The 13251-nt window shown below is 31.7% G+C and overlaps 2 protein-coding genes across 3 annotated transcripts in view; both read right to left on the minus strand.

Moving 5' to 3' along the window:
* The window catches only part of LOC127721355 (macrophage receptor MARCO-like), a 131980-nt gene extending 126704 nt beyond the window's left edge, over positions 1–5276 (minus strand). The window contains exons 1-2 of one of the 2 annotated variants that reach the window (XM_052228112.1): positions 5110–5276; positions 3348–3446 (exon numbers count right to left, since the gene is read on the minus strand). The gene's annotated coding sequence lies outside the window, so the exon portion shown is untranslated. The remainder of the gene's footprint in view (positions 1–3347; positions 3447–5109) is intronic. The other variant, XM_052228111.1, reaches the window with a different exon arrangement.
* Positions 2178–2942, minus strand: LOC127722280 (collagen alpha-1(XXV) chain-like). Its single transcript, XM_052229172.1, has one exon. The coding sequence runs from the start codon at positions 2940–2942 to the stop codon at positions 2178–2180; it is 765 nt and encodes a 254-aa protein (XP_052085132.1).
* Positions 5277–13251: the final 7975 nt, after the last annotated feature.

A 13251-nucleotide genomic window follows, 5' to 3' on the forward strand; every position in this document is an offset into this window, starting at 1 on the left:
CACTTTCTTAGCTTTAAAAAACATAAATATTCATATTTAAACTGCAATGTTTATATAACACGTATAATAATAACTATTTAAAACATATACATAATAGAGAGGAGAATAGTCGGATTCAAGTCAGAATAACAGTAACATAGACAAATACAAACACCTTGAAATATCTATTGATAATTTTGTGTCATTTTATTTTGTTATTTGTCAAACAACATTAAAGAATTATTTGTATTTAAAAGTTAATAATAACCATCTCTATTTTTAGTTTAGAGAGTTTTTATCTTCTATATTTAGATTTTTGATTATTTTCATGTGTAGTGTTCCTTTTGAGCAAACGACTGTTTTACAGAAGAATTTAGATTGTGTTTGTCAGATAATTGAGCAAAATATGTTTAGCCCACATCTTCCTTTGATCAGACCATCTTTTTTTTTATCAATTCACTGTTCATTAAAGTTTGAAATCTTTCGAAGCATTTAGGTTTTACTATCTCCACGTTTGGAGTACTCAATTATTTTATGGTATCTCATGTATTTGTATTCATACGTTAAGATGAATGAGTGAATTTCGCTGGTTTGGTTTTGGGTCTGTGTAATCAATATGAAGATAAATCATGAACTACTCTTCAAACAAACAAAAATATCCCGGCTTTTTTCAGATTCTGAAATATCGAATATATCGATATCATACCTGGTTCTCTAACACTTCCCTTTTCGCCCTTTTCCCCACCTGCTCCTAAAATAAAATATATAAAATGACACACCAGTACTATAAATAGAAGCAAACATTTTCTTTCACATATAAAATCTATAAATTTCATTCTGATTTGAAAAAAAAATGAATCGACTTTAGAAACATGCAAACTAATACCAGTTAATGTGTGGTTTGTTATACAGAAAGTACGGGAAAATGTTCGCTTTCGGTAAATAGGTATATAACTTGAGCAACACGACGGGTGCCACATGTGGAGCAGGATCTGCTTACCGTTCCGGAGCATCTGAGATCACCCCCAGTTTTTGGTGGGGTTCATGTTGCTTAGTCTTTAGTTTTCTATGTTGTGTCATCTGTACTATTATTTGTCTATTTGTCTTTTTATTTTTGGCCATGGCGTTGTCAGTTTGTTTTCGATCTATGAGTTTGACTGTCCCTCTGGTATCTTTCGTCCCTCATGTAAATAGATTTGTTTACGAAAATGTTTTCTTCCAATATATAGTTTATACCCAATTAATAGTTGTTTTAGAATAATAACCCGTAAATAGTCTTTTTTTAGACAATTCCGTAAAAATAATTAAGGTTTTCGTCTATATTTTTATAACGAAAATACATACAGAGGTACAATAGTTTACACTTACTCCTGGCTATGAGGACAAATGCAGGTTTATTGTTCCTCGAGACACTAACTATTTGCCGACGCGAAGCGAAGAGAAATAGTTAGTGTCTCGGAAAACAATAAACTGACTTTTGTTCGAATAGCCAGTAAACGAGTGTTTACTATATAGAAAGAAACGTGTATATAGTTCTAATCAATTAACGGTTATTTTGTTTATACTACAATTCCTACACCTGTTTTTATTGAAATATTTGAGAGAAACCATATTATTTTTTATTTAGAGTAACGTCATAAAGAAAATTCGACGGAAGCGCATTGCTAACGACATAAAAATGGAGATAAATGGTCAGTGGCTGCAGATCACAAATTAATAAAGATGCAATACAATGTGACTGTGCCAACAGCACAGTTGCAGTATAATACACACAATTTATTTGCATATACTTTTGTAAAGAAAAAACATACTGATGTATAGTGTCTATCACAACGAAAACTCATAAAGCTGTATGTTCAATTACTTTTTTAACGATCCTAGGCCCCTGTTGGTTCTCATGTATGTAATACATGAACGTTTAGCAGGAATATAACATTATCATTACTGTTGTCTTGATATTCATACGTCTTAAAGTATGGACCAATTTATATCAGGAGTGACTACTACTATTTAGTGCTTTAGTGATACCTTTAATACTTTAACACAACTGTTTCAATTTAATTAGTCTAAGCCTTAGTTGATCTGTGTATAATCGGTCTCAAACTTTTGACGAAACGGAATAAAAAAAAATTATAACATGAGTCCTTACAATTACTCAAAACATTATTAATACACTTTGTACTTTAACACAAACGTTTCTATTGAAATTGTCCTGACCTTAAACGAGTTGTATATAATTGAACACTTTGACCATTGTAACCAAATGCACCTTTCTGTCCTGTAGTACCCATGTCTCCATTGATACCCTTTTCGCCGTGTTCACCTTTCAAGCCAGGTAGTCCAGTTTCCCCCATTTGACCTTTAACACCAGTGACTCCCTTTGTACCATTTACACCTTTGTTTCCGGTAGGACCAATTATGCCAGATGATCCCATCTCGCCCTTTGAACCCTTTTGACCCTCTGTACCTTTAACGCCAGCTACACCCTTTTCTGCGTCTAGACCTTTTGCACCATCTGGGCCTTTATCTCCGATTGTTCCTTTTTCGCCTTTTTCTCCAATTGGTCCTTTCTTCCCTGTTGGTCCTTTTTCACCAACTGTTCCTTTATCTCCATTTGGTCCATTTTCGCCTGTTACGCCTTTATCTCCCATTGATCCTTTTTCGCCTGTTACGCCTCTATCTCCCATTGGTCCATTTTTGCCTTTTATGCCTTTTTCTCCGTTTCGACCTTTTATCCCTGTTGATCCCTTTTCACCAATTGTTCCTTTATCTCCAATTTGACCTTTTGATCCTACAAAACCATTGTTTCCTTTTTCGCCTTTAACGCCCTGTCTGCCAATTGGTCCTATAAGTCCATTGTCGCCTCTTTCACCTTTCTCTCCTTTTTCACTAGCGTTGCCTTGATTACCATTAGCACCCGCTTTGCCTCTAGATCCCTTATCACCTTTAAACAGTTCTTCCATATCACTGCCATCTTTAATAAAATGAAATGTATTATATAGAAGGAAAAAATAAATGGTAAGACCTTTTTGAATAAACCGAGGTAAGGAGTATACGTCAATGAGAAGGCATATTAGCAAAACTGTATTTTTTTTTTATTACAAACCTCTGTTAAATAAAGTTATCCCTAATGAGCGTGCGTTTTATCTTCTTAAACGTGCTATTTATATTCGACTCTCCGAAAGTTTTGTTTCGAATTTTACCTTATATGGTTGTTAAAAAAACACGTGAGATAAGCCCGGTAATCGGAATCATATGTTTGTTTTTATATGATATGATTTTGTCTGAAGTTTGCCGAGAAAATTATCAGTTTTCTTCGTACTTAAATATTTGAGAAGATTATTTAATTTAAGTCTACGTGAACTTACATGATAATTGACCTTGTTTGTCTAGACTTGTAAGTTTTGAGGTATTAATTGTCCATTGATGTATCTGCTTTTCTAGTCTTACACTTCTTTCTATATTATCTGGAATAGATTATTGATTATATTATAAATAATACAAAATATTCAATTTTTTAAGTGGTAACAAACACCTTGACTAAAATTAATTTGGCTCTTTTCATAAAATTTTGACAAAATATTTATTTTGACCCTTAGACAAAAATATAAAAAAAATCAAAAAACTTGTGCAATACACTTTGTCGGAAAAATTGTATTGATAATAAAGCAGTTTGACAAACACTGATTTTGATCATTGAGAAGCTAAATATTTTGAAACTTCAGCTAATTTTTACAGAGTTATCTCCCTGTAGTGTTATATGCCACCTTAATGTGTACAATGATTCAAAAGTATCAGCATCAACAGTCATCTATAAATTAAACTGTATTTTTCTAGATGTATGATGCTAGCATAGAACTCGGAGTTGTGTGGTTTCAATTTATGAAAATACTTTTAAATGGAATTTGCTGTTTCTGCCAAGCATGTGGAAGTAGCAGCAAAGACTGGTAGACATGTACTCCCGCAGTGTTTATTAAACCGCGTGTTATATTTGTCACTTGCCGTTTACTATAGTAATAAAATTCTGCATTCATGTCTTATTTTTTTTTTTTTTTCAATTGACTTGCTCATGTATGGTGACTCATAGAAACTTTTTACTGTATAACAGGATGGCGTGGCATCAATGCGTCACCAAACCCCGCTGACTACAAAAATGTCGGATATTGCCATGGTAGTTAGACGAGTTAAATGAAAACCTACGTTTTAAACAGTTTCTTATTAACTATATTTTAGATAGATATAAGAAGAGGTGGTATGAGTGCCAATGAGACAACTCTCCATCAAAGAAGCTGAATCTACCTTTAAAGATTAGAGACTGTTAGAGACTGTTTATTTATACAGACAAGGCAGATTAATGTTTAAACCAGTTGTATGAACGTAAGTCGGATTAATATTGAATTCGTATGGACTCATTTACCTTTGTAACTTATTAATCGCCAAAGTGTCTCATGGACACATTTACTATAGATAGCAAAACATGATATTTACTATGTACGGTATAAAAACGCATTTTAATATACAAATACAATCAAAATTTATCACATAGATGTAAATTTTTCTTTAATTTCTAATGCAAATAACTTTTAAAACAAACTGACATTATTTATTTAGAAATCTTGTAAAAAAATGAGAGATAATAATTTGTGTAGTTCATTTTAAGAATGAACATCTTTATCTAACGAATAACCAATCAAAAGTTTCGTATCAAACGTTATCTGTATCGCCAAAATGAATGGAAAATGACACCAAAAGTGACATGACAATTTTATATCAAAAGATCGAGACAATTTTTTGTGAAAACAGGTAAAATTAAGCAAACAAATTTATAAAATGTTTATATATTTTCTCGAAATTAAAAATCAACTGCATGTTGTAACCGCATCTGCAACAATTGATAATCGTTTAAATGATATTTAAATAAGTAGGTTTTAATAGGGTTTTTATTTATGTTGAAAGTATTTTTAGCACATTTGGTTTATTTATTTATTTTTTTTTTACCTTTTTCGAATTCGTTGCAGATGGAAAATATTTAATTGTATCTGGAAAAATTGCTCACGATATTAAAGACCTATAGACTATTTTAATAAATAACGACTGTATAAGTTACTTTAACACTGTTTATATACTTACCATTCAAATACACGAAATTGACTACAACTGCCAATGAAATACAAAATAACTGCACAACTATAAAGGCTAGAATTAAATTATCTCTTTTCCTACTCGCTTTATGAATTTCAGAAAGTTTAATATTCCATACATCATCTTGAAAATTATCACCACTTTGAAAAGGTTCAGTCTGCAGAATGTTTACAAGCTCTGTAAGATTAAACAACCAGTAATGTGTGAAGCGGTGACGACTTTCTTTCATGATTATATAAATTCATTGCTCTACAACTTTATTGAATATTTTGTCACAGTTTTCAACAACGTATAATTTTTTTCGAGTGCCTTAGGAGACACAAACTTCTTAAAAGTCCTTCAACTATCCTCATCTGTCAACTTAACATAAGCGCTCTACTAAACATAATACGTTAATTTGAAGGATGTACTTGAACAATTATTTGGTTTGTATAACACATCAATTAATTCGTTTATAAAAAAGGAAAAGTTTATTTGTATTTAAGATGCCTTTTCACTGTCTAAACAGTATACGTTTTATCTTTATCCGTTACAATTTTCATCTTTTACTTTGGTAAAAAAGTAAAGCAAGAGTCTTCATACTTCTAGCATCATTACTTTATTGCAGATGAAGGGTTATTTTTGTTAATGGAACAAAACGAGAAATTGACTAAAAAGTTTAAAAGGTGAAAAGGGTAATATGGAGATAACATTCTAGTGGGTTACAAACGTATAAATGTAGATGAAGTTCCGAAATAACAGAAAGAAAAAATAGTTGTTAAGGATCAAGTTAGCGCAAATGGTCCAACCGTTGACAATGTGTGCTTGATCATAGAAGCTCTAAAAGTAATAGAAGTTTTGTGGTAGAATCAGTCAAACCAAATTGAAAAAAATAACTTGAGGAAAGGTGGAATTCGTAGTGCAATCATTCTATTTAAAAAATAGCAAATTATCTTCGATTATTATTATATATATTCCTTCACTCCATGTTTATTGTAAAGGAAATTCAATGGTAACTTCATGTACTATATATTTTGTGTATCTTGTTCCTATTCACATTTACAACCGTATCCCCATGACTGGGTAAAGAATTCACATCAAATTGAGTCTTTCATTATCAATTATGATGATTATTTATAGGACAAAACAATGGCTATTGCAATTACGTATGCAATATTGCAGCAATATTAGGACCTTTGATTTTTCTACGCTTTACACTACTGTTCCCCATGCTCAATTGAAAGATCTCCTTCACCATCTCATTAAACAGAGCGTTTTCTATAAAAATGGGAACCGTAGATATAAATTTCTTGTTTTTGGTTATAATAATTCTTATTTTGTGAAGAACCACACTGATTCTATCAAAAAATACAGTGAAAATGATAATATCAAAATGCTGGACATTTTAATCGACAATATATTCGTTGAGTTTGGATGATTGATATTTCAACAGACAGTCAGTATTCCAATGAGTAATAATTGTGCACCCCTTCTGGTCGACTTGTTTTTGTACTCCTATGAAACAGAATTCCTTCAGAATCTTCTAAAAGACAAAAAGAAAAATCACCTTGCAAAATTCTTTAATTTGACTTTCAGCTATATTGATGATGTCTTATCACTAAATAACCCATATTTCAGTCAAAACTTGCATCTCATATACCCCAGTGAACTTGAAATTAAGGATACTACTGATGCAAGAAGGACTGTTTAATACCTTGATATTTTCCTCAATATTGACACAGATGGACGACTTCACACTAAAATTTATGACAAACGGGATGATTTCAACTTCCCAATTATCAATTTCCCATTTCTCAGCATTAACAGACCCGCTGCTCCGTCGTATGGTGTTTACATATCTCAATTGATACGTTATTGATGCATATTCACACTATATTTATTTCAAATACAGGAGTGTGCTCCTTACGCAGAAAATGCTCCAATTTTGTACGAATCATAGTCATTTCGTACCATAACCATTTCGTACCACCCATTTGGTACCATAACAAAAACCATTTGGTACCATAACCAATTCGTAAAATGACCATTTCGTTCCATAAGGAAGATTATAATGTATACCATTACGTACCATATGGAAGATTATAATGTTTACTATTTAGTACCATATGGGAAATTATAATGTATACCATTTCGCACCATGTTAGTGTTGAAGAAGCAAATTATTCTCAAAAATATGTAAAGTTAAAACACGGTTAGTGCGTCATTAGTCGATTGGTCTTGCTGAATCATAATGGTTATACAATTTGTGCCTTACATTGTAAATAATTTGTCATATACATGGAAAAATTCAAATAGCTGTTTAATTGACAATCACACCACATTAAATACAAGTTACATGTAAATTCTTTATTAATAAAAAAATACGAAAAGTTTAACGGTATTTCATCTTTCATTTAAAACTGAATATTTTTCTTGCACCAAGTGTGATATGATAAAGTTCAATTTTCATATAGTACGAAATGATACTGCAATTTGTCTCATATGGTACGAAATGGTAAAGCTTTTTTTCCATATGGTACGAAATAGTAAAGCATTTTTCCATATGGTACGGAATTGTAAATCTTTTTTTCCATATGGTACGGAATGGGTTTTTTTTTTTGTACGAAATGGTTTCTTTTGGTACGAAATGGTTTATATTCATCGTACGAAATGGTAAATTCATGGTACGAAATGGTAATTTTGGGAACGAGATGGCAATGGTTCGAAATGGTTATGATACGAAATGACTAGATACCTTTTGTACATCCAACATTCATGTATTTATTTTTGATGTGTCTGTTATGGTTTCGGTTGAATAATGTGTTATGTCTTATCGTTTGCTGTCCAAATAATTATAAAATTGCCTTTCAATACCATCATTGTCATATTCCCGAATATGACTGTTATACCGAGTGTGAATTTGCTTTGCTATACTACGTGTCTCGGTACTTAGTACATCCAACATACATGTATTAATTTTTGATTAATTGTTATTGTTTCGGTTACATAATGTGATATGTCTTATCGTTTGTAGTCCAAATAATTATAAAATTGCCTTTCAACACTATTATTGTCATGAAAATTGTTTGGACGAGTATTGTGAAAATAATTGTATAAAGTTCGAGATTGCATGTTAGTTACGTAAGCGCGTCACTTTTTTTTATATCCTGTGGTGTCTGTTGTTGATGGAATATGTTTGTTGTTGTTCTGCGGTTTGCACGTTGTGTGCGTTTCTCTGTGATGAATGTTCTCATGTGTGTTTTTGCTGTATTTCTGTCACGTAGTATTGTCAATTCAGTGATATTTGTTAACATTGTCATAAAGCGGGAGGTTTGGCTAGCCATTAAACCAGGTTCAACCCACCATTTCTTTTCTTAAAATGTCCTGTACCAAGTCAGGAATATTGCAGTTGTTAACAAATAGTTCGTTTCTATGTATGTTGGCGTTTTTTTGTTGCACTTCAGTGTTCCTGTTGTTCATTTTTTTTCATTTTATAGTTGATTTTTTCCTCGGTTTTAGTTTGTAACCCGGATTTGTTTTCTCTCAATCGATTTATGACTTTCGAGCACCTGTATACTACTGTTGCCTTTATTTATTATCATTTAACTAATAGGTTATTATTACCTGCTAAACCAGTGTTATCTGACAAACTCATAATGTAGTGTGTTCTTTCATCTCCAAAACCAAATATGTCGTATACAGAAAATACCGTGTCACCTTCCAAGTCCTCTAGGTCAAATCAGACCTTGTAGATTTTTTTTTAACTGCAGAATGGTGTGCATGCTGTCATTCCCTATGAAAATTAATACATATTCAGAACATTATTTTCTGGAACACAGCACCCGGATTTGTTTTTCCTTAATCGAATTATGACTATTGAACAGCGGTATACTACTGTTGCCTTCCTTTTTACAAAGCTTGTGAAAAGCGATATTGGTGAAGCGAAATTGAGGATATATCTTTTCACTTGATATACTTGCAATATCATTAGTATTCAGTAATAACCTCCTAATTATTCTAAGAACTAGTCTCTGTTCTCATAGTAGAATAATGGCTTTCTGTTCAATCATCTTTTGTTTGCTTCTTTTTGACATCCTATTTTACTAGTGTATTGAAAAAGACTGACTGAAGTCCTTACCCTCTGCTTTTCTGATATGTTTGAATTTCATGTTGAAAGTTTTTAACATTTAACTAGATATCCCAAATATAACATTATCATGATTATCAAATTCCATGAAAAAAATGTCAAATTCATATGAACCTCGCCAAAAGGACATTTATCTATAGTAATAATTCTATACACCAAAGATAGTTGAGATGTTGATCATAGTATTTGAGAAACAGTTTCAATCAATACTGAATGTTGATCAATAAATCATGAAAGGTCAAGGTCAGAAACCAACCAGACTGACATGTACACCATACAAATATTCCATATCAATTATAGTTTATTCTTTACTTTAGTATCTGAGATGCAGACTTGACCCTAAAAAAATTGACCTTGATCACTTTTTAATGAAATGAGGTCAAAGTCAGGTGAATCGGTAACCCTGGTTGACATACATGGGTTTCTCTTTTAGATTGTTTTACATTTTTCATGTCTTTTATAGCCGACTTAATGTATGGGTTTTGTCATTGTTATACGTTGTCCTATAATTGCTTATATCAACGTATTTGAAGTCTGGTGGATAGTTGTCTCAATGGCAATCATACCATATCTCCTTATTTTTATAATGTAGACTTTATATGTAGACGATACATCTTATGATGTGTGTCATTTGGGTTGCTGTCTCATTTTCTTATACCCTCATCTCTTTTTAGTCACACTGACAGCCGTAGGAATGTCATGAACCCAGAGTGACAATACTGCAATTGTAAGGAGGTTTTTGTACGAAAATTCAATAATAAGGAAATTTTTGAAGATCAAGTCTTTAATTGAATAAGTACATCATAAGGAACCAAGCACAGAGAAAGACAAAATACATAATCCAATTTTTTAATCATCTTGTATTTTCTTGTATTTTTAAAGCAATATCAAGGTCTTCAGAGTATTCATACTTGAACAAATTGTAGTCTTCTGTATCACTATCTGATACAGCAGAATTTGCCTGCTCCTCGTCAGGAACTTCTTCTGACAAAAATAGCTTTTCAAAAGGTAACATACAGCAGGAATTACAACAACGTTTACTTGTACACAGTTCACAGCATGAATGTTTCCCGCTCTTATTCTCTTATTTAAAGAAAAGAACTATGTATTTGGCATTATATCAATTCATATTTATGTATACATGCACATTGTGAATAAACATTTTTATCCACTTACCAAATAGCTATTGTGTGAAACTCACCAAGAAAAATCTCTTTAATGTTGAACTTTTTCAAACAAGGATCTCCAAACAATATTTCTGGAGATACAAAAATAATATCTATCAATCCAACTTTGATTTGATCGTCACTCCGGGGAGATGATCTTAAAATACAAAAAGGATAACTGTAAGTGGTCAGTCTAAAAAAGACCAGTTACTATGATGACGCCTTCCCTACATTCACAGTGTATAAATGCCCTTTCTCTTATACACTGCATTTAATTCAAATTTCAAATCAAATCAAATGATTTTAATGTTGTAAATTCCAATGCCAAAATGATACCAAAATGATTCTAGCGGAGATTCCATACAAAATATGAATACAAATAAAAATACATGAAATATTTTCTTATCAAGTTCCATACCACAAGGGTAACCCGGTATAAACCTATCCACATCTTTGATACTGATGAATCATATAAACATAAGAAAAAAATAAGAACAAAAGTACAATCAATTATAATTAGTAATCAGTATTCCCAAACAATATCTAAAAGGATGCAGACACCATACTCATGGTGTAACAAAATGTATATTGCAATCAATCAAGACTAACGTTAAGTCTAGACTTATTCTCGCACCACAACAATAAATCCCATATTACAAATATACACCATCGAAAGCAGCTTCCCATCAAAAAAGTATTAAACAGATCTACTGCAAAAAATATATAGTACAACAACGCCAATATGACAAATACATTCTAGCTGTTTGATGAAAAATATCACAGGTATTCTCTAAAAACAATATCAATACCACTATTATATATTTTATAAAGTGTAAAAATTGTTCATTTCCATTCTATATTGTATACTCAGTGGATAAACTCATATTACAAGTAGCTCAATAAAATATCAAATTACTTTTTACAGGTGTATCACTTACAAAAAATCACACATGTTGCATATCTACATTATAAAAAATCTCTCAGAATTTACACAAAAAATGATCTTAGATTTGATCCATAGACTAAATCACTTTGTTGTAACTAATTCAGATTATCGTGTCTAGTAAATCCAAACTGGTTCCCTCCCAAAAGGATTCATATTTTCTAGGTTCCCTCTTTTTTTTTCTCTTGAGAAAGGACAATTTCTACTTGAATGTCCCTCTTGTTGGCATGAATAACATTTTCGGGCTCTGTTACTGCCGTCTACATTAGATTGCGATTTCTTTCGTATATAATGTCTATTTAAAAGACCCTAATGAAATCAATCTTGCTTATCATTTTTAACCAAATTTCTTATCTTATAAAATCCTTGCTTTATGTTTTCAACATCCATGTTTTAGTTGATTTTAGTCTCTGATGCATGCTTTTTATTTATTAATTGTTTTTGGCTTTTAACTGCGAGTACTCTCAAATCGTACTTTCTTGTTTATTTGACCTGTTGATACTAATTGTAATGCTTTTTTGTTATATAATGTTATTCAGTGTTATATCTGGTCTATATACATGAGTGCCAACATGCTGAAACTTAATGAAGACAAAACAGACTTAATCATTTTTGCACCAAAACATCAATTGAAGCATCTTTCCGATTTCGGTCTGACATTTGATGGAACTGTGTTAAACGACGTTTCTTGTGTGAAAAATCTGGGAATGTACTTTGATAAAACCATCAGTATGGAACATCAAGCCAGTGCGATCACTAAGGCTTGTTTTTACCAAATTCGGAATATTGGTCGAATTCGATCTTTAATTTCAGTAGAATCCTGTTAAACACTAGTATGCTCCCTAGTTACACCAAGGCTGGACTATGGCAATGCATTTTTGTACGGTACTAACACAAACATTATCAGTAAGTTACAGCCGGTCCAAAATACAGCAGCACGTTTGATTACACGAAAAAGGAAATTTGACTCAATTACGCCTGTTCTAATATCGTTACACTGGCTACCCATACATTACCATTGCCAATATAAACTTCTTTTATATGTGTACAAAGCCCAGCATGGCAAGGCTCCTAGCTACCTTCAAGATTTAATTACGCATTACAAACCCAGTAGATCCCTCAGGTCGGAAAATTGTATGCTCTTACATCCCCCGAATGACGTCCTAACGAAAAACTACGGTGTGAGGCGTTTTGACAAGGCTGCACCTACACTCTGGAACAGTTTGCCATCGTCCTTGCGGAGTGTAAATTCTTTAGATGTTTTTATAAAGCAACTCAAGACTCACTTATTTCGAACTGCTTTTAAGAATTTCTTGTAGATTTCATATACTTTTAATTGACTGCATTAGTTTTAGACTGTTTTTTGTATATTTTAGGGTACATGCATTTTTCATTTTTAGTATTTTATTAATTTTCATAGGCTTGTTTGATTCTTGTAAGTTGGTGCTTTGTAATTTATGTTTTATGTATTTTTGTATTTTATTTATTTTCAAATGTGAAGCGCTTAGAGTAATTGTTGTTATTATATAATGCGCTTTATAAATATTGTATTATATTTTTTTTATTATACCAGCTTTGATAAGTGTTTGGTATTACTATAAATTTTCACTTCGTACTATGAACATCAAAATTATTTATTTTGTAAAAATATTTCCTTTCTCTATTTGAACTGTACACGTATACCTAACAACAAAATTATTTCATTTACCTGTGTTTAAAGTAATTGCAAATGGCTGATATTTTTGTTCGAGCATGTTGTTTTTCTTAAATTGTTTAACATTTCATAGCAGTATAACATGTTACTTTGATTATTCTTCCCTTAATCTGATGTTAAGTTGTTGTCGTTTGTTGATGTGGTTCATAAGTGTTTCTCGTTTCTCGTTTTTTATATAGAT

Source organism: Mytilus californianus, unplaced genomic scaffold (genome assembly GCF_021869535.1).
Source record: "Mytilus californianus isolate M0D057914Y unplaced genomic scaffold, xbMytCali1.0.p SCAF_12, whole genome shotgun sequence".
NCBI lineage: Eukaryota > Metazoa > Mollusca > Bivalvia > Mytilida > Mytilidae > Mytilus > Mytilus californianus.